At 34.1% G+C, this 21,063-nt stretch overlaps 1 protein-coding gene and 1 pseudogene across 1 annotated transcript; both read left to right on the top strand.

The window, feature by feature from the left end:
- The first annotated feature begins 3,992 nt into the window (after window positions 1–3,992).
- On the top strand, window positions 3,993–10,863 carry LOC107190466 (probable cytochrome P450 6a14). Its single transcript, XM_015579272.1, has 5 exons — window positions 3,993–4,328; window positions 6,055–6,580; window positions 7,104–7,325; window positions 9,188–9,439; window positions 10,703–10,863. The coding sequence occupies exons 1-5, from the start codon at window positions 3,993–3,995 to the stop codon at window positions 10,861–10,863; spliced, it is 1,497 nt and encodes a 498-aa protein (XP_015434758.1).
- A 5,542-nt stretch (window positions 10,864–16,405) lies between these two features.
- Window positions 16,406–20,661, top strand: LOC107190467 (annotated as a pseudogene).
- The last annotated feature ends 402 nt before the right edge of the window (window positions 20,662–21,063 follow it).

Genomic DNA, 21,063 nt, shown 5'->3' on the forward strand with positions numbered 1-21,063 from the left:
TATGGGTCACGAATGACCTGGCCATCGGCTTCCGCGGTTCGTCATGCGAGGGCTAATAATGTATTTTCACAACGAATTCACATATTATCCCATATATCCGGAGTGACTCAGGGTTCATGTTTAGGAACACTGCCTTTAAATCTTTTTATCAATGACGTCTCCGCAATCTTTGAACACTCAAAATTTCTACTACATGCAGATTACCTAAAATTCCTTAATAAAGTGACTTCCCTAGGAGACTCAAAACAAATTTAAGAAATCCTATTGAACTCACTGAATGGAGCACAACTGATAGTCTAAGCTTAAATATCAACAAATGCTTTATTATACGGTTTAATCACAGACACTATAAAATTATTTTCCCGTATTGTATATTATCATTAACATACCACTGAATGAACGTGCTGAAGCAAAAGATCTAGTCGTTATTTTTATGGCAACATTATCGTTTGTGCCACAGTACAAAAGTATCAGAAATGCTGCATCGTTTTGTACCGCAACGTCGTGTCATATGTGATACAAATCCAAATATTTTCATAACTTTATATGAATGGAGAGTGCACTCAACTACGTTTCAATCACTAATACTTACCCGAAAGATATAGTACATTACGCACCTCGTCACGGTTGATTATGCCTGTGGGGTTGAATTAAATATTGGCGGTGTCACTGGCGAACCATTTTACTGTTCTAGGGTTAATTGTTGAAAATACAGGAAAAATACGCGTGAAATACGTCTGGCACGATGGGTTATACTACTTGCGACTGTCGATCTATTACAGGAATGAAATCATATGCATGAAGACTTAAATTAATTATGAATCAATTCTTTGTATTTAGCATATAAAACTATTTTTCTAAATGAAATCAACTCGAGAAACAATTGAAGGACACGCGTTTGAAGTAGATTAACCCGCTGTGTCAGACGTACTTTTCCCGTATTTCGCCCGTATATACAACAGTTAATAACTCTAAAACAAAGCCTCACTCGCCATTTTATTATTGTTGATTGTTGTCTTAGTTTTACCTATAGTTACCCAGCGTACATAACGATGGTAGAAATTATTGAACGTAAATTCTTACGTCTAATGTGTAACAAACTAGGACGATCTATATGCAGACCCTGCCATAACTATGTGCCACTTCTGAGCCATCTAGGATGATCTAGGAATACATATTAGGTTTAGATGATCATGATAAAACAGCGTGGTCCTACCCGGGACATAATTGATATTTATAAAATGTAATAGTAAAGGGACTTTACATATCCAGATCTACCAGAATTAATAAAATTTGACGCTCCATCAAGAACCCTTCAGATATGACGATTTATTCTATATAAACCATCACTGTACCACGTTTGGATTACAAAATTGTATTATTTGGATTTGTAAATCTGCTAATACCGTTAACTTTCTTATCGGTTTTGTCCAGCATTCCCAAACCCGTTTCAGAAAGCAAATCTAGTCATTAATACATTTCAAAAATCATGTAACATGATTGTACCGTTACACGCTAGCAATTACTTATCTGAATTGTTCCATGTATTTTGTTAACCAAGGGTTTTATTATCATTATTATTACTATTACTATACATATTTTTGGACATTGATTGCATGTTTGAACTTATTCCTGTTAATAGTTCACTGATTTGTATATTTTTAATTTTATCGAGCAACTGATTTTCAATTATATGTATTAATAAAGGAATAGTAACCTATCATACAGTAGACTCACGCTAACAACACGTAAGTTACTGAAAAAAGTTAACATATAAGTATATGCATTATGTTTATTATATAATTAGATATATATATATACACATATATAAAAAATGTTTACTGAATACTATTTTTTACAAAGAAATCGGTAATCATTTTCTACTTCTTTGATTAAATTTTATATGTTGATGTGATATCTACAAATTTCATGTCAATAAAAATATGGCCAGTTAAAGCGGACATCGGTTATCGGACCCTACTGTAACTATATTTTATGCATAAAATTAACACCACTAAACTATCAAAGTAAAGATCATTCGTAAATTAAACATAATAAATGTTTACGACATTTTAAGAGAAATAGTATCTACATATATTTACTGTTACAAAAAATATCGAGGTGGTAATTAGTTAGTCTTTGATTTTGTATGAAGTTTTCCGATCTATATTACAAACGTGACCAACTTTTAATAGTTATTCCAACAATGACAGTTGATTTTAATAAATATTTTGCTTTTGTAAATATCGGGTATTAAGATTAAAATTTGGCATGTTTTTTGTTTATCGTTATATTTATTTTTATAAATTCGCAGTACGATTTCTGATTTTTGAAACGCACTTGAAATCCGACTTTCATATCAGTTGACATTAACGCCAGTGAAAGATAAGATGGATTTATTGTGGTTCTTATTGACTTCTGAATTTATCAATTCATTGTAAATGAATGGTCAGCGTTACAGTATGTACATTCAATACGTGAATTGTTAAAGTGTACGTCAGCAGACCCGTTTCAAGGGAAGTACTCATAATGTAAGTGTCACTTTACCTTTTTTTCCCTAACTTTCGCGATCAATCGCGATACGAAATTAAGTTTAAAATGTGAAATGAAATTTGTGCCACATGACCGTTTTCAAGAATATTAAATTCGAATACCCATCGAGGACGCGTGGTAGTGAATAGGATTTGGTTATCGTGTTTTCTAATAATTTACCACTTATCGTTTCTACTTATCCTAGTCATATATAAATCCTCGATTTGTATGCGTATTAATTTTTTCATAACGTTTACACTTTCCTGATGTATACAGATCAGTCAAACACTTGGCAGAACTTTTTATGCAATATTCTCAATCTTTTGAGTAATGAAAACAATATCCCTCATCTGTTTCAATAAATTTGTCAAAAATTCACAACAGTTTACCCTAAATCATTAGAGTAATAGATGTAACAACTTTCGAGTCCTCATTTTTTGCATTAATAATAAATAATAACATTAGAAAATGAAATATTTGTAACTTGTGCACTAGTATCTACATATTCTGGCTAACAGTTATAAGATATTAAAATCATTAGGCAATAAGGGTTTATACGTGCATTAAAGATAAAATTAGCCATAACTGAATAGTAATGAATACTATGAATCAAGATAAATCAGTGTACAAAGTTAAATTTACAGGATATACAAACTTTGCAGTATTAGACGTAGAAATTATATAATTTGCTCAATAAACATCGAAATTTTTCTAATTTATTTGATAATCAAAGCAATATTATAATTCACTCGATTAACGTAGAAGCCACATATTTCTTTGTCAAGAAGCTTACATTGACAGGTAATAACAACTCATAACAACAGTCATACGAATTTTTTACTTGCAATAAAACTCCAGTATATTAAAACTGGAATACTTATAATTGGTAAAATGGAAAATTGTGGACGGTTTAAGAATTACATATTACTTTCAGTGATGGAGTTGGTAATGCACACATAGAAAACATTTAATAGAACGATTTTTCGTGTGTCATGAAAACGTTATGTAACCTCTTCCAGGTGTAATAAAGTAAAATTGATTTCCCATATAATTTCATATACATATGTGTATACAACTTCTAAAATAAGAATTAAAGAAGCCGAAATTTATTATAACAAAGGCAATAAACTTCATACAAGCAAAGAAAACATGATAAAATTATTTACCTTAAATACTGAAATCTGATTTTAACTATGAGTAATCACTACAATGCACTGCATATAGAACAATAAATTGTCATAACTTATATTCGAATTGATGCAAGCTTTTGTTTATTCTGCCGGTTTATTAAAATCATATTTAGCAGAAGTTTACACAGTGCCCACCAGGCTGTTGCACTTCTATATAGTGAGGGACGGACTTGAGCACGGGGAGAAATTTGGACCGCTTACCCTATTATCAAAACATATTAGCATTAGTTGTTTTTAATTATTTCCTTTTTTTCAGATAGCTGATTCAATATGGCAAATTATCTCGTTATATTAGGCGGCGTGTTGGCAATACTATGCTTACTTTACTACTATCTTACTTCAAATTTCAACTTCTGGAAAGATCGTGGTATACCTGGACCAAGACCTGTACCCTTATTTGGCAACATTCGACTACTGGCACTCAGGAAATTAAGCATGGCGGATTTCATAAGAAACATGTACGACCAATATAAACATGAGCCAGTTTTTGGTATTTTCTCAGGCAGTTCACCCGTGCTGGTTGTTAACGATTTGGAGATGATTAAAGATATCCTCATCAGGGACTTCTCACTTTTCGTTGATCGAGGACTATCCACGTATCCGAAGGTATTTATAAGTAGACAATAACGATTATAGTTCGTTACTACACTCACGCGTATTTCCACTTTCAATTCAGTTCCACTAAAGTCTGGACGGCCAGAATTATGCCCGATTCACGCTAGCGGTCAATGGTACAGTCAGATCACGATCAGTCACAATCTAGAATTTGACATTTGATTCACACTAGCGGTCACGGTACGGTCAAATCACGTGAAATCAGGCACCGATCAATATCGCTCACATGGACATTGATGTAAGATTCAATAATCTTTTTGAAATTTTGATTTCGGACTAATCTAGATTGTGATATCGCGGTCCAAATACCATTTGTCGCGCTACACGAATATTGAAACAAACATTTTTTTATTTAGTTGATTGTATAATAAATAAAGGCCAGGAAGTCTTTTTACCATATGTTCTTTACTGCTTTCTTTAAATTCCTAAATGTCACCTTTTTTTGGGCCGCTCAAGGGAAAAGGGCCTTCATGGGGTACGACCATTGCCGTAACCAGAATTTTTGTCTGAGGGGGGCCAGGTCCCCTGACTTTCGCTCATAACACTCCCCATCAGGCACATGTATATATTTTAAACCATGTACGTGGGTTGCATAAAATAAAGTTACACAATTTACAATAATTATTTACATATTTATTTAACACTGAAACTAAGAATAGAGAGATATAATTTGATTGATTAAGTGCATGAGTGTATGATGTACAGATACCTATAGTTAAAATCTATATAAGCTTCACTTTGCTGTTTTTTTCTGCAAAAATATTTTTCACATTCTCGAGCGCTAGTTTCTTCATTGCATTCGACCCTTCAATTGATGTCACAGGATTATTAGTTACAGTAGAATATTAAAATTAAACAGCTTAATTCTAATACATTATTATTTAATACTTTAACGTAATGCTGAGAGTATTCGGCACAACTATTTATTTTTTATATCATAAGATTTTACTAACTGACGAATATTTTTTTACATATTTCAATAATTTCTGGCAGACACCCCTGGCCCCTACCTAGTTACGCCAATGGGTACGACGCCTTTGATACCCCCAAATCAGGCCATCCTTCAAACGCAAATTGTGAAGGGATAAATAACTGTAGATGAACTGTTTTTGTAGCTGTAATCGTATGTCAATGAGTTTGAATATAGAAAGAGAAAAGTCTAAATGTTTATAGGTATATAAAAATCTGAATAAATACGTAAAGGCGTGTATGCGCAGCACCGCCTGATGGTGAATGTCATTCCAGTTAGGTGAAATAATATCAGTATCATGCGTACATTCTGGGAATTACACTATAATAGTACGTACATTGATGCGTGCATTAGATAGGTCCTTATAGCATAATTCAGTTTTAAAATGGAATTAGTAACACGGTCGGAAAGTTCTGTCGCTATTTGTGCCCTTTAGTTAGCTTATGTTACTATACGTTTACTGTCTTCTTTAATTTGGTGTATAGTCGCCGTTGTTTTGTATGACCATGCTCCAACTATCTAGTATGTTATGAATTCTTTTTGCATAAAAAACTTTCGTTTAACAGAAACGTGGCTCGAAAAAACCATAGAACTGTCCAATAGACCTATTAAAAAGACGCTATCCTGTTTGTTATAAGATTGCACAATTTTCTCAGTATGCATTTACCAAAAAAGAAAAGTTATTCAGATGAAATTATCTACGTATTTTACTATAGGAGATTAATTAATGACACGCAAAATTCGTAGGTGGAACCACTGACCGAACATCTATTCAATATAGACCCGGAAAGATGGCGGCCATTGAGGATAAAATCCTCGCCAATATTCACATCTGGCAAACTCAAAGAAATGTTTCCCCTCGTGGTAGAATGCGGGCAGCACTTGGAAGACTATTTGGAGAAAGTTGTATCGAAGGGTGAGCCTGTCGATTGTCGTGAAATAGCTGCAAAATTCACCACTGACGTAATCGGTAGCTGCGCCTTTGGAATTAGCATGAAGGCACTTTCCGACGAGGACAGCGATTTTCGTAGGATGGGTAAAGAGCTCTTCGTCGCTGATACTAAAGAGATTATGAGAATCTTCTGCAGACAATTTTTTCCTGGTGTGTACAAAGTAGCGGGTCGCATACTTCAGAAACATCATGTTGGGAACTTCTTTACTAATATGGTTATGAGCACGCTTAAATACAGAGAACAGAATAATATCTTTAGGCCTGACTTCATTAACGTGCTTCTGGAACTTCAGAGAAACCCGCATAACCTGGAAAATATTGGTAAGTAATACCATATTTAATCAAATTCTATGTATTTTCTGTGTGGAGTAAAAAAAATAACGGGAAACTCTAAACACATTTTCCCGCCATGTTTTGCAACCGACTTCGTTGATATTATCAGAAAGAATACGCCTTATGTCATTCTGAAAGTAGAAAAGTTTAAAAATAAAAATCAAATATTCTTTTGCCATTAAAAACGTCTCCGTATAACGTAAACTTGAAATTCTATCTTTAAACTGAAGCCATGTTATTAGTTTTCGCTTTTCCTATGGGAATTAGGATTCAGACCTCCAAGAAATCCATATTGAATATAATCCATCCTTAGTCGATGGTTTCAAGGTGCTTGATAGAAGATAGAATATACGCAGCGGAAACATTTACTTTACAACACAGTTATAAATTCAGAGAGTTTGTTAAGAAGTGCATCTAAGCACGTACTACATTTCAAAAAAGTTTAATATGTACTATATTAAACAGAAGTACATAGAAATGATAAAAGTAAATTCAATTAATTGGTTTTCAGAGCTGACGGAAGGGTTACTTACATCGCAGGCGTTTGGCTTCTTCATAGCTGGTTTCGAAACTTCCTCGTCAACGATGAGTCATTCACTCTACGAACTAGCATTAAACACTGATATGCAGGATAAGCTACGAAACGAAATCAGGGAGAACTTTGCGCAACATGGTGATACATTAACATACGAACAGGTGAAACAGATGAAGTACTTGGATTTAGTGTTCCGAGGTAATTTCTAATTAGACACTTAGTAACTCACAAATTTTTCACGACGGCTGTCACATTTACTTGTGCCACTTCATAACGAACTGCGAATTTCATTCCAAAATCAAGAAAATCTTGCTAGAAGAAAATGGTAGGATCACTGATCATGAGCATACCTATATGTATAGAATTACATACAAATTTACACTTTATTATTATTTAGAAAGTACATGAACCAATATGCGAATCATTGAACAAATTATTTAGACCAGAATGAAGGTATCATCTCGGATAGTGTAATTTTTATGTGCAGAATTATGTCATAAACAGTTTTACATGAAATTTAATTTCCCAGAAAATTCCGAATTAAGGAAAGTAAGCATAACAGTAGACAGAGAAGTATTAATGTATTTGACCTAATGAGTATTGGTCCGTCAGCGAACAGGCTAAACGACTTGAAGTTTGAAACATTTGATTAAACTATTTGAAATGATCAGAATGGCTTGAGATTTTGAAATTTGGAACGTCATCAAAAAGATTGAACAGTTTGAACGCATCGCCATCATCAAAACTCTACTTGTACTATGTTCCGTCGTAGACCGAAACGACGGCTATAGAATCAGACAGTATCGTTACTTTTTATTATTTTATTTCCTTCATTCAAGCAATTTTAATTTCGTTGACACAAAGAGAATAATAGACAAAAGAAGCGGACATTTGGTCTGCAGTGCGCCACATGCGCTCGGTAACCTGGGACCCATCCGCGCCGGGCCTTACCGTGGCGCGCTGACTCGCAGATAATAAAGCCATAAACCCTACCGTTGAGAGACTCGAAAATTCATCGCGGTCAATTAGCACTGTGACCACGTGCGCGATATTTTCCTGACGTCTGCTTCGCCCTGAAGGGGAGGTTTTTCACCTCCACGTCGCTTGGAAAAACCGAGAAATTTGCCTTCTCCTTCAGGGCATAACCAATAAAATAAGGAGGCGAATTTTGGTAACGCCTTCAGCGAACTTTGAGGAAGCGCGACGTCACACGAAACTCGAACACTCATTCGCAAACATTCACTCGCATTCGACAAGTCGTACACGAACATACATCCGCATTCGAACACTCGTACTCGAACATTATTTACGTACTCGTATCGACAAGAGTCAAACGGACTCAATTCATTCGACAACAGTCGCCTCACGATTCGTCAGCTCCAACGGTCGAGCAATTATATTCGTTTTTCTCACCAGAGAATATTGAAACAGTTGCCTAATATTAATTTGGCGGGCAACAGTCGCAACCGGACGCGTACCACGACGGTCGAGCCTGGAATTTACAACTCCAGGCGGATTCAAAAGAGAAATCCACGCGGACGGACGCGAGATACTATTCAAACTACTGATTCAAGCACGTTTGAATAGTTTGACAACCCACTACTACTAACAAGGAATATTATAAAATTAATAATGTCCCATTATTTTTAAATTTGCAGATAGCATAAACCTTTTATCTGCTGATGTTTATGATCAAGTGGTGAAAGCCGCTCTTATAGTTAGCCTGAAAGTCTATTTATATAAGTACTGTAAGTTGGGGTAACATTGTTTCAAACCCAGAAGATGATCATTTTCGATTTTTCCGTTATTTTACACGTATTTTCACGTACTAATAAACTTAATTTAACAGTTTGTAGATCTGTAAAATCAAAAATGATAATTTTCTGACTTTGGGACAAAGTTACTCTGATTGATGTGAGTCAAAATTACCCAATCTTACGATATCTCGAAAACTAATATAGATGGAAAAAAATGTTAAATGGGAAAGCTGTTTGGTTTTTCATTCACGGAACAGACTTTCCTGGCCACATTTGGTTAATGAAACATGTATGTTTATACAGAAACTCTGAGGAAATACCCAGTACTGCCAATTTTGATGAGAAAAGGCAGTACGGATTATACTTTTAAAGGAACAAATATTACTGTCCCAAAGGGTACGCTTATATGGATACCAGTGCGAGGAATTCATTACAATTCTCATATTTATCCGAAACCTGAAGTATTTGATACTGAAAGGTTCACCGAAGAAGCTATTTCAGCCAGACATCCTATGAGTTACATACCGTTCGGTGATGGACCAAGAAATTGTATTGGTATGTCTAAATAGAATGAACTATTTAATGAATAATATCAATGGTTTACTAAGGTCTGTAAATTCTAAAATTTGGTTGCAATACAATTTTGGGAATTACATACATAGGTATTTGCTGCCAGTAAAAACGAAAATAATGTAAAAGACGTCCCTAGTAGCACAAAATATTGAATACATATTCATCCACTATTAGAAAGAAATTCAATCTCTTTTTAATATTTAAATATACATACAATGTTTATTTCATATTACGAAAAAAAAAAATGTTTATTTAATATTGGAAACAACATATTTTTTTTAAATATAAAATAAATATTTATTTAATATTAAAAAGAAAAAATGTTTTTCCAAATATAGAAGAAATATTCATTTAATATTGGAAACAAAATATTTTTTTCCGAATATACAAGAAATATTTATATTTTTTATGAAAAAATATGTTTCTCCAAATATAGAGTAGATATTCATTTACTATTAGAAAGAGAATATTTCTTCTGAATATACAAGAAATGTTTGTTTCCACTCTCTTTTCAATATTGATTATTGCTGATTTGATCTGAAATTTGGAGGAAAGTGAGATATAATAATTTAACACATAAATGTGGTCCGAGTTTGCGCACGTGCGGAACACTTCTTTATGGTAAGAATCTTCACGGTCGGTGAAGTCGATCGGGGCTGGTCGCGGTAGTGTGGCGATTATGTGGATCAGCGGAGACAGTACACCTTTTAAAGGTTTTACACCCGTTAAAAAAAAAAACGAGACGACTAATTTCGGATGCGTGAAACGGCGTATGAAAATTATTTTAATTTTTTTTAAACATTCTTTTCACACTTTCAGTATTTATTTACTATTGTCTAAATATTCAACTCATATTTTTTAAATATTTTATTAATATTCTATGAATATTTAGTTTATATTTTTTAAGTATTTATTTTATATTTCCTGTATATGTAGACAATATTTGGATTTAATATTTATTTCATATTAGAAAGTGTGGCTAAAAAAATATCTTTTCAATATTTGAAAAACATATTTATACTACATACTAAACTATGTTAACCCTTTTTTTTTTTAATTTTTTGAGTCCGTGACTAATTATTTATCGAAGCAGTATTACAATGAAAATAGAGAAATGATATGCGTAAATTGATACAATTTCTTCACCGTTAATTTTAAAAATGCAAATTCCATAGATCGTATGAGATAGTTAAATTATAAACGAATTACCACATAACAACTACTATCTTCATGGCGTATTTTCAGGAACCCGTTTCGCATTTTACCAAAGCAGAGTGGGACTTATCTCTATTCTTCGTAAGTACAGAGTCGATGTCTGTGAAAAAACAACTGCGTACGAGCCTGACATTCGGACATTCCTGTTCTCACCTAAAAATATAATATTAAAACTGACGAAAATAGAATAATTTTCTATTATTATTATTCTTTTACTGTAATACAAAGTATCCCTATTAGAATAATTCCTTATTTTAGTTCAACAATATTTTCTCACGAAATTGATGAATGTACTTGTAATAGAAAAAAAAATATATAATCAATGCCAAACTAGTCAGTGTTACACAAAAAATATATCCCAGTATATAATATATTATTTTAGAGATTAATACCCAAATATCACAAAAACGTCATATGTACGTCCGGGGAACGTACGTTCCGGACGTTCGGTACATTCCGAGGATGTCCCGAAAGGACCACATGTCCCCCCTACGTCCTCATTAAGATCTTTGAATCTCCTAGGAAAATCCTATTTACAAAGTGAAACGCCCTGAGGACGCCCTGTGTCAACATTCTCAGAACGTTTTCCGAATGTGTAAAAGTAACATTCTCTCTACATTTTGGGAACGTATAAAGAGTTTACAAAAACGTTATGGTAATGTCTTAAAAGCCGTATAAGAAACGTTTCCTAAATGTTTAAAATTACGATTAGATTCCATTCTGTACAAGGTCATAGAAGGTAGGTTAGGTTGGTTTGTGTTTAATAAATAAAAGATTAATTTCCATGCAATTTCCACACTTAAGAACTTAGATCGAGTTAGTTCCTGTTAATAAATAAAAGGTTAAATTTCCTATAAGGAATTATAATAACAATATAGATCTTGGGGTTATGATTTGTGTGTACATTGAGTTTATTTTTATTTTCAACACAAAACACTGATTGTGTGTTGTTTAGAGACAATTTAACAAAATTACTTACTCAAAGCAAAGTACTGATTCTGTGCTGGTTAGAGACAGTTGAAGAAAAAAATTATTTTTTCAAATTTCCTGAGGTTTCCGCACAAAACCACTAGTGTCGTTACACTTCTCTATTAATTCTTTAAAGAATGACAGCTTGCTCGTGGGGTTCCATCACTTTACACGGAATAAAATTGACCCAAATTACTAAACGAAACCATCCGAAGGTTAAATCCTACGAACATTCGTAAGACATACGAAACGGATTCCTAGAACATGTCCAAATTAAGTCTTGTGAACATCCGTAGGACCTTCGGGACGGACGATTCTAAACATCCGAAATTTAAGCGTTCAGTACGTTTCTAGAGCATCTAGTCATACGAAAATCCTAGAGATGTCCAAAATGGACACAGGACATTTGGATATAAACTGGACATGAAACGGACGTCCATTAGATGTACGGTGCTATCTGGGTATTCTATAAAGAAATTCAAAGAAATCAGTATATTAAAGGTATTCGTAAAGTGAATGTAAAATTATCATAATGTGTCGTTTGAAACATAAATCACGTTATAAATAATCCATTAATTCCTCAACAATTTACATAGCGAAAAACAAATTCTGTACCATTTATGATTTTCCAGTTTAACTTTTACATGGAATAAAGTTATAACTTCGGAAGACAGTTTGTAAACAAACGGTGACTATCCATAACGTTTCAATATTTAGAGTACGGTAAGCATGAACATCGTCTTTGTACGTTAAATTATGCTGTTTGAAGAATAACTCTTCCGGAGATCATGTGAAGGTCATTATATCATATAGGTTGAATTTGTCTTTGCATTGTCTATAACGCTACACTAATCAAAGTATGTCATCCTAAAAAAAAAACGACGATGACCTTAAAATTTTAGAAAATATGATCTTGAGAAACCAATCTTCTCGATCACAATAACTGTCCTACAAGAACAAACATTTTCTTCCTTAGATATTTTCTCATATCATTGAAAACAACGGAGTTATTTTAGGTGAAAGTGTTAGGTGACCGACCTTGTATATGCTGAATAATGACAGGCAAACAAAAAGTATCAGTTGCATCTTCTGATGATATGACACTTTTAACAATAAACAAATGACCACGAATGATCACGATAAAATAAACAAAAAGCTTAATGATGATTCATGTTTCTTCTAAATTGCGTTGTCACATGTATGCCTTATCAGGTACACAGTTGCTCTTATACATACATTTATACAAGAGATAAGTTTTATGACCAGAACAAAAATAGAATCAGAGTAAGTATTATTCCTATTACTTTCCTTTTGACCAGACAGATTTATTAATAAAATTGACACACAAGATCTGTTCAATTTCCATCTTCGTACGTAAGTAATTGTAAGACAAAACCAACTTCATTAAATGTGAATAACAAATATTATTATTACGTTCACAATCACGTATTTTTGCAATTCATATCTATGTTAGAAGTCATTTCTGTCAACACTTTCACGACGGAAGACGTAGTCCTATGTCATTTCAAAAGTAATACCTACAAATAGCAGGACCGTGGTGTACTCAGCTACAGACTTTTGGAAATTATATGCAGTATTCAGCTAAACGTTTTGTTCGGCCATCGCCCGTTGCGAATGTGTGAATAGCTCAGAGACATGTTTACATATTTTCCCTTTTAGCGAGCACTTAATTTCCAATTATTTTAACAAAGCAGTAGGAACTTACCAGACGTAAGCATATTTTATGCATAAAACAATTCCACTACAACTTTTAACATGAAGACCATTTGTACAAGAAACACAACAAATATTTAATAATAATATTTTTTTTTAGTCATAATACTAAATACTAAAATTCCTACTAAACAAAGTACACTGTATACAAGGTATCCAAACAATCGTGGTACATCGTGGAATATCAGTTTTTCAGTTAAGGCTACGTTTTCGAGATAATCGAATATGAAAATCGGCTGGATATAAAAATCTCTGGTGCATTTTTTCCTTGCGTTCTGTCTCTACTCACTATCATGACGATTACACGCGTTTCAGATTAATTTTCAAATTCGATTTTGTCGAAAGCGATAGCTCAAACGAAAACGTTTTGCATTTTTCGACTTATTTCTCCTTATAGAATCCTTGCTGTTATATCAATATCCATGTAGTAATTAACTTTCCTTTGGTTTTGTATAAGAACATTGCCCTCTTACATAACAAACGTGACCTTGTTTGACACAAACTTTTATCACACAAATGTGATCGACTTTTAAAAGTGATTCCAACAAAAAAAGCTGATAGTAAATTAGTTATTATGTAGCGTGCTTATTTTGTAAATTAATAATCAATACAAGGTGTAAAATTTATTTGAAAATAACCTTATAATACAAGAAGAAAATTAAATATTGTAACTTATGTACATTTATCGACATATTCTAGTTCATAGTGTTTTCGCGTTAAACACGTCGCATAGCAAAAATACCGGAGCGTATCGAAGATGGAGCCATACGTAATTGTGGATTAATGAATACTATAAGACGAGATAATCGATCAACGAGATTAAACCTATAAGATGTACACACTGTGATAGGTTTATAATGACATATAAATTTTGCAAAAAAGCACTTGGAATCTACTTGATAATCACAGAAATATTATAATTCAATCGATGAATGTACCTAGATACTACTTATTTCTTCGTCAAGATATAAACACTGACTGTTAATACTAACTGATAAAAACAGTAATACTAATTCGTAACATTTAATACAAGTCCAGTATATTGAAAAGGTAGTACTTACAATTAATTAGGTGAAAAATGATGTACAGTTAAAAAAACACGAATTACCTTATTTCGTAACGTTGTCTGAACTTTTCGAAATATAACAAAGTTTAATTAAATATGAATACAAATTTGTATACGTACATGTATTATTAGATTCGTATTGTTAGTGCTGAACCATTCAGATGTACATTTTTTTAACGTATTGATGACTGCTAAACCGTCACCGATATAACTTTTACAGTCTGCCTAATAAATACGTGACTGGCAAAATTTTTACTTGAATATAGCTGTATCAGAAAATTCCACTGAATTCAGGTAGCTTGACTCTTCCTCTGTAACTCATTCCAGGTAAATTTTTAGGAATTCTTCGAGCTTCGTAAGGTAACGATGTTTACAAGTATGATTGCTATAAACGTGACAAGTTTCGAAGGAGTATTCTTGAAAAGGAACATATGGGAACACGAAAATATCGCCTGAAATCGGGTGAATGTAATTTTATCCGAAAAACCTTCTTTTTGGGTGTGGAATTTCTATTAATCGCATTTGGTCTATTTTACTAAACCACCAAGTTCAACGGACTGGGAAACACCCTGAAAAGGTGCACGTTTTGAACGGGATCGGGATTTTATTGCTATTTACGGATAACCTGAACCAAAATGATAAATATTTATCAAAGTGTTTCTTATGGTTAGTTGAGAAATGATGTGGAAGAAAAAATCGATATTGCAGAAGGATATTGATCCTAAACATCAGAGCCGTCGTTGTACGGAGAGGAAAAAGGGACATGGTATCCAGGTATTAGGATGGTCTTCACAATTACTTAACGTGAACCGCATTGAAAATGTGTCGGGATTATTGAAGTTAAAGCTTCGAGAAAAAAACAATGGAACTAACTACTTTAAAACAATTAATGCCCTAAATTCGATCATTGTGGTGATCTCTATTCAAAGAATATGTTCCAAAAGTTCCAGTCAATTATGAACAATAATGGAGACTGGGCAACATATTGGTACAAATGTGTCGTAGACAAGGAGTAAGGCTACCAGAACTCATCGGAATTTTTATCACGGCTGCATCCAAGAAAAAAGTTTGCCTGTCACATATTTATTAGATAGATAGCACTAAACCGAAAATTATAGGAACTGAAACCTAGTGCAGTACTTATTTCTCAACTCTTTCAAATGTCATAAACTGAATCGAAATTTAACAAGTTAACCATATTATAGATGTCAATGAAACAATAACAAATTTATGTCATCGTTTTGACGTGGATTCCAAACATTGTTTTAATAGCAAATTGACATTACTCGTTTCTAATTGATTCCTTTTTTTAGATAGCTGATCTATGGTCTGTTTTTCGAAAGATGATGCCTGGGAGGTTGACCTGCCTCGGCGCGTGGCTTAGCGGAAATCCAACGCGAGATGCGTATTTCGTGCGACGTTGCACGGTCTCAATGCCACTGTGTGTCTGTTTCCATCCTCCGGCACTTCGGCACGTGAGCCTCTCGCTCAGACGCTCGGTAAATCAACTTCCTTCTTTACCCTCCGATTTCCACGTGTAGCGTTTAATAACCTACGTGTTAATTCAATCTCCTTTTAATATGTTGCTCAATATTTGGGTACTATGCATTCTTTTAAAAGAAATAATCTTTTTCTTATTCGTGTATTGTAACTTTTGACGTGTGAAAACGTTCTGCGCTCGTCACATTCTCCGCCATTTCCAGACAATGGATGATAGACGGCCACGTGCCGAACGCAGTCCCCACTCCTTGAGATTGTAGGTAGGTCCTTCTCGAGAGATTTGTAATACGTGTGATAGAGACAGACGACCGTAGGCGAGGACGTACATCAGCGGTCGAACATCATTGGCCAAGATGCGAGGAGTGAGAGAGACACAAGTACCGTAGGTATCTCGCGATCGCGGCAACACCGCGAAAATTCGGGCCTACCTCCCAGGCATCATCTTTCGAAAAACAGACCAAAGTATGGCGGACGGTCTCCCTATATTGTGCGGCGTCTTGGTAATACTACTTTTACTTTACTACTATCTTAGTTCAATCCACAACTTTTGGAAAGATCGTGGTATACCTGGACCACAGCCCACGCTCATCTTTGGCAACCTTCGACCAGTAACATTCCGAAAAATGTCCAGGGGCGACGCCATGAAACAAATGTACAATGAGTACAAACATGGGCCAGTGTTTGGAATTTTTGCAGGGAATTCACCAATTTTGGTTGTTAACGATTTGGACATGATTAAAGATGTCCTCATCTGGAACTTCTCACTTTTCGCTGATCGAGGAATGCCAATGTTTCCCAAGGTATTCATAACTAGACAGTAACGAATAAAGGTCACTACTATATTTAAAAGAAAAGGGATTGCATACATACCGCGTGATTCTACTTTCAATTCAATTTTACTTAAGTCATGACGACGAATTTTGACATGGGAATGGTAACGGACTGACCACAGCCTATTACAGGTACAATGATTCACAAATTTGTTTATTCAAACATTTTCAAAACTTCATGTCAAGAAAGTGATAAAAGTAAAGAGAATGAAGTCACATAAAATAGAAAAGCATACAATTGTTCTAAATTAATTGTTATTTTGAAATCTCTGTTTAAATATGTGCGTCACTGTAAGGCATCACTACCTAACTTGGGTATGGTATTAACTTCAGAGTTGAGTACAATTTTATTCGAATAATACATAGTGAGCAGCAGCTGTATTTAATAAGAAAAGTTAGGTTGATGAGAGAATCCGATTTTTTTTATAACTTTGAAGACGAGTAGAGGGTTTCGAATTATTATTAACTGTCCTGCATTAAGTTTCGGCGGAAATTCATATTTAGATTAGGAAAACATCTCTTGCATACAGTATATTAGTATTAATGAATCCAATAGCAGAAATATTTACCAAAATTATCCTACCTATCTTCCAGAAATCGTAAAAAACTACCGTTAAATATACTTTCTTAATACTAATACACCACGCAATAGAGCTGGCATTTTTCTTAAGAAGATAATCGTACAAAACTATTGGCTCGCTTTTATTTTCAATACAGAAACAAGATAGTTTGACAAAACGCGTAAAGCCGGTGGTACTCATCCTTGGCGACTCGATACCATTAACTCGGTCACCATCTGCTCCAATACTGCGTTTATTATTGATGACATAGTAAAATAACTGACTAAAGTATATCTCGTAACTCGAGTTGAATATCTGGAATGCAGTTCCAAAATAAAATTATTGAGGCTGTTGGAATGTTTTGTCGTTTTGTTACCCTCTACTGAGCTCATGTTGCGATTCGTTTACTTTCTCTTGAATTTAAGAGTCAATCAGTGTCATTTTGTATGACCATTCCCCACCTTTCTGGTACTATATCAATCCTTTTTGTATAAAAATCTTCCTTTTAATACAAACATGGCTCGCCAAATCCTGCAAACTTTTCGACGAACCTAACGAAAAGAGCTATTCTATTTGCATTAGGATTGAACAATCTTCTCAGTAAGCGTTTTTCGAACGAGAAAAGCAGTCAGATGGAATTTTTTAAGTATTGTACTTAGTAGGATTTATTAATGACACGTATAATTCGCAGGTGGAACCACTGGTCGAAAATCTAGTCAATTTAGAACCAGAAAGGTGGCGGCCATTGAGGACAAAACACTCGCCAGTATTCACATCTGGTAAGATGAGAGACATGTTTCACCTCATGGTAGAATGTGGACAGCACTTGGAAGAATATTTACATAAAATAGTGTCGAACGATGAGCCCATCGAATGTGGCGAACTAGCTGCAAAATTCACTACCGACGTAATCGGTAGCTGTGCCTTTGGTATTTCCATGAATTCACTCTCCGACGAGGACAGCAAGTTTCGTACGATGAGCAGACAAGTGTTCGCCCCTTCTGTTCAGAAATTCATGAGAGGAACCTGCAGATAGTTGTTTCCCAGTTTGTACAATCTAGTGGGTCATATATTTCAGCAATATTACATTACGGACTTCTTTAAGAGTGTAGTTGTGGATACGATGAATTACAGGGAAAAGAATAATATAATTAGACCTGACTTTATTAAAATGCTTATGGAACTCAAGAAGAACCCACATTGCTTGGAAAATATTGGTAGGTAACTTCATAATCAAAACTTTTTCCGTTTGTTTTCTATGTCAGCTAAAAAAGATAATATGAAGGTATAAACACATTTTTCTGCCATGTTCTGCTGGCGACTTCGTTGCTATTATCAAAGAGATTACTCATTATGATAGCCTAAAAGTAGAGAAAATATAAACTACAAAAACCCAGTGTTCTTTTACCATTAAAAACTTTGCCGAATAACGTAAACATGAAACTTCAATTATTCCACTCGGACAGCCGATTCTCAACTGCTACACGGACCCAATTGTTTGTCTAAGGTAACTAATGAGCGCAATCAAATGGAATGTGTGGAATCAATTCGTGAAGCAACACACGTCTTCAATTAGAATAACTCGTCGAGTTAGCATGCAGAATCCACCGTATGAAAGTGTCCCATATTTTTAATGATACCCTCTAACTCGATCTTCATTTAAGCGCTGATTCACGCGTCTAATGTTGATAGGGAACTCCACTTCTAAATGTAACTGCTTTCAGGTGGGAGGAACGTTCTGCTAAAACAATAAATGACGTGGTTTTGTTACTTTTCAGAACTGACAGATTCGTTACTCAGTGCGCAGGCGTTAGTCTTCTTTCTAGCTGGCTTTGAGACGTCCTCGTCAACGATGAGTCATTCACTTTACGAGTTAGTAAAAAACAAACTTTGACATACGAACGGGTGAAACAGATGAAGTACTTGGATTGGGTGTTCCGAGGTAATTTCAAATGAGACCCAGTAACTCACAAAGTTGTTCATGACGACTGTCACAATTATCTGTGCAAATTACACAACAAACTGTGAAGATTTATTTAAAAAACAGAACAACCTTGTCACAAAATATTGATACCAAACAAATAAGGAACGTGGGGAAACGTAGATAGGATTATGTAAAAATTTAAACATTTTATTGTTATTTCGAAAGTATATGACAATTGGATCAGAATGCATATATCATCATGAATAATACAACTTTTTTTATAGAAATATGTGCAAAATTTTTGTTATGAGTCTTAATTTATCGGAAAATTGAGAAGTACGCAAACATGTATAGTTAAACATAACAGTAGAGAGAAAGATGTTGATATATTGAGCTAGTTAGGAACATCCACCAATGAAGAGTCTCCGATTATGTTCAAATTTGGCAGAAAGAATCAACCTATTATTCGATGATGTTCATGATTAGGCTCAAAAACCGCTTTTATGGTTAGATGAGAGAATCTATTTTACTATATACCTCGAAAACTAATATAGGTAGAAGACAACGTCAAACAGAAAAAGTGTTTGCCTTTTCATTTATGCAAGAAAATTTCATAGCCACATTAACTTAATAAAAACATTTCCATTCATACAGAGACTCCGCGGAAGTACCCAATCGTGCCAGTGCTGATGAGAAAAGTATGCGCAAATTACACTTTTAAGGGAACAAATATTACTATCCCAGAAGGTACGAAGATATGGATACCAGTGTATGGAATTCATCTGAACCCTGAAATTTTTTCGAAACCTGAAGTGTTTGATCCTGAAAGATTCACCAAAGATGCCGTTTCGGCCAGATATCCGATGAGTTATTTAGCTTTCGGTGAAGGACCAAGAAATTGTGTCGGTATATCCATATAAAGTAACTAACTAATGAATAATATCAATTGTGTACTAAGGCTTGTAGATTCTGCAATTTTGTTTGATCAAATTTCAGGAATTACGCGTAGAGCAGGTATTATTACCTAAGAAGAGAATAATATAAAAGATATTATACTATCGTATACCTCAGGCTGTATTGACATATTTCTTTATTTTTTCTGGCCAATAATTATAATTCATAAGTTTATATGATACACAAATTAATAAAATCTCTTTACCACTAGTTTCTATAACGTGAATTGCATCGATTGCAATAAGTTAGTTACATTATAAACGTATTGCTTATATAACAATCATTATTCACACAGCATATTTTCAGGAGCCTGTTTCGCATTTTACCAGAGCAAAGTTGGACTTATCTCGATTCTTCGTAAGTACAGAGTCGATGTTTGTGAAAAAACAACAATTCCGTATGAGTCTGCCAGTCACACGCAGCTGTTAACACTAAAGGTGGATTTGTATTAAAAATAACGAAAGTAGAATAATTTTACATTAAAATATTCTTATTATTTTGCTTACTGTTATAAAAAGTGTTATCAGCAGAATAACTTTTTTAATAATATTTTCTCTAGAAGTAGATGAATGTAATACTCGTAAGAGAAAAATATGAATACGATTAGTATCAGAACTACTTAGTTTCCACGAGTAGATACATCTTTATATCAGTGTAGGTATTATTTAAGACAATACTATTCTATGTGTAAAGAATTTAAAAGAAATAAATATATTGAAAATATTCATGTTGCGTCACAGAAAACACTTGTTGGTCATATAGGTTGTTTCTGTTATAATTACTGTACAGTGTGTCGTATGAATTTATTGACAGCGCCGTATCAACGGTTGGGGGGCCACAGCCCTGGGCCCCAG

Source organism: Dufourea novaeangliae, unplaced genomic scaffold (assembly GCF_001272555.1).
Source record: "Dufourea novaeangliae isolate 0120121106 unplaced genomic scaffold, ASM127255v1 scaffold193, whole genome shotgun sequence".
Taxonomy (NCBI): Eukaryota; Metazoa; Arthropoda; class Insecta; order Hymenoptera; family Halictidae; genus Dufourea; species Dufourea novaeangliae.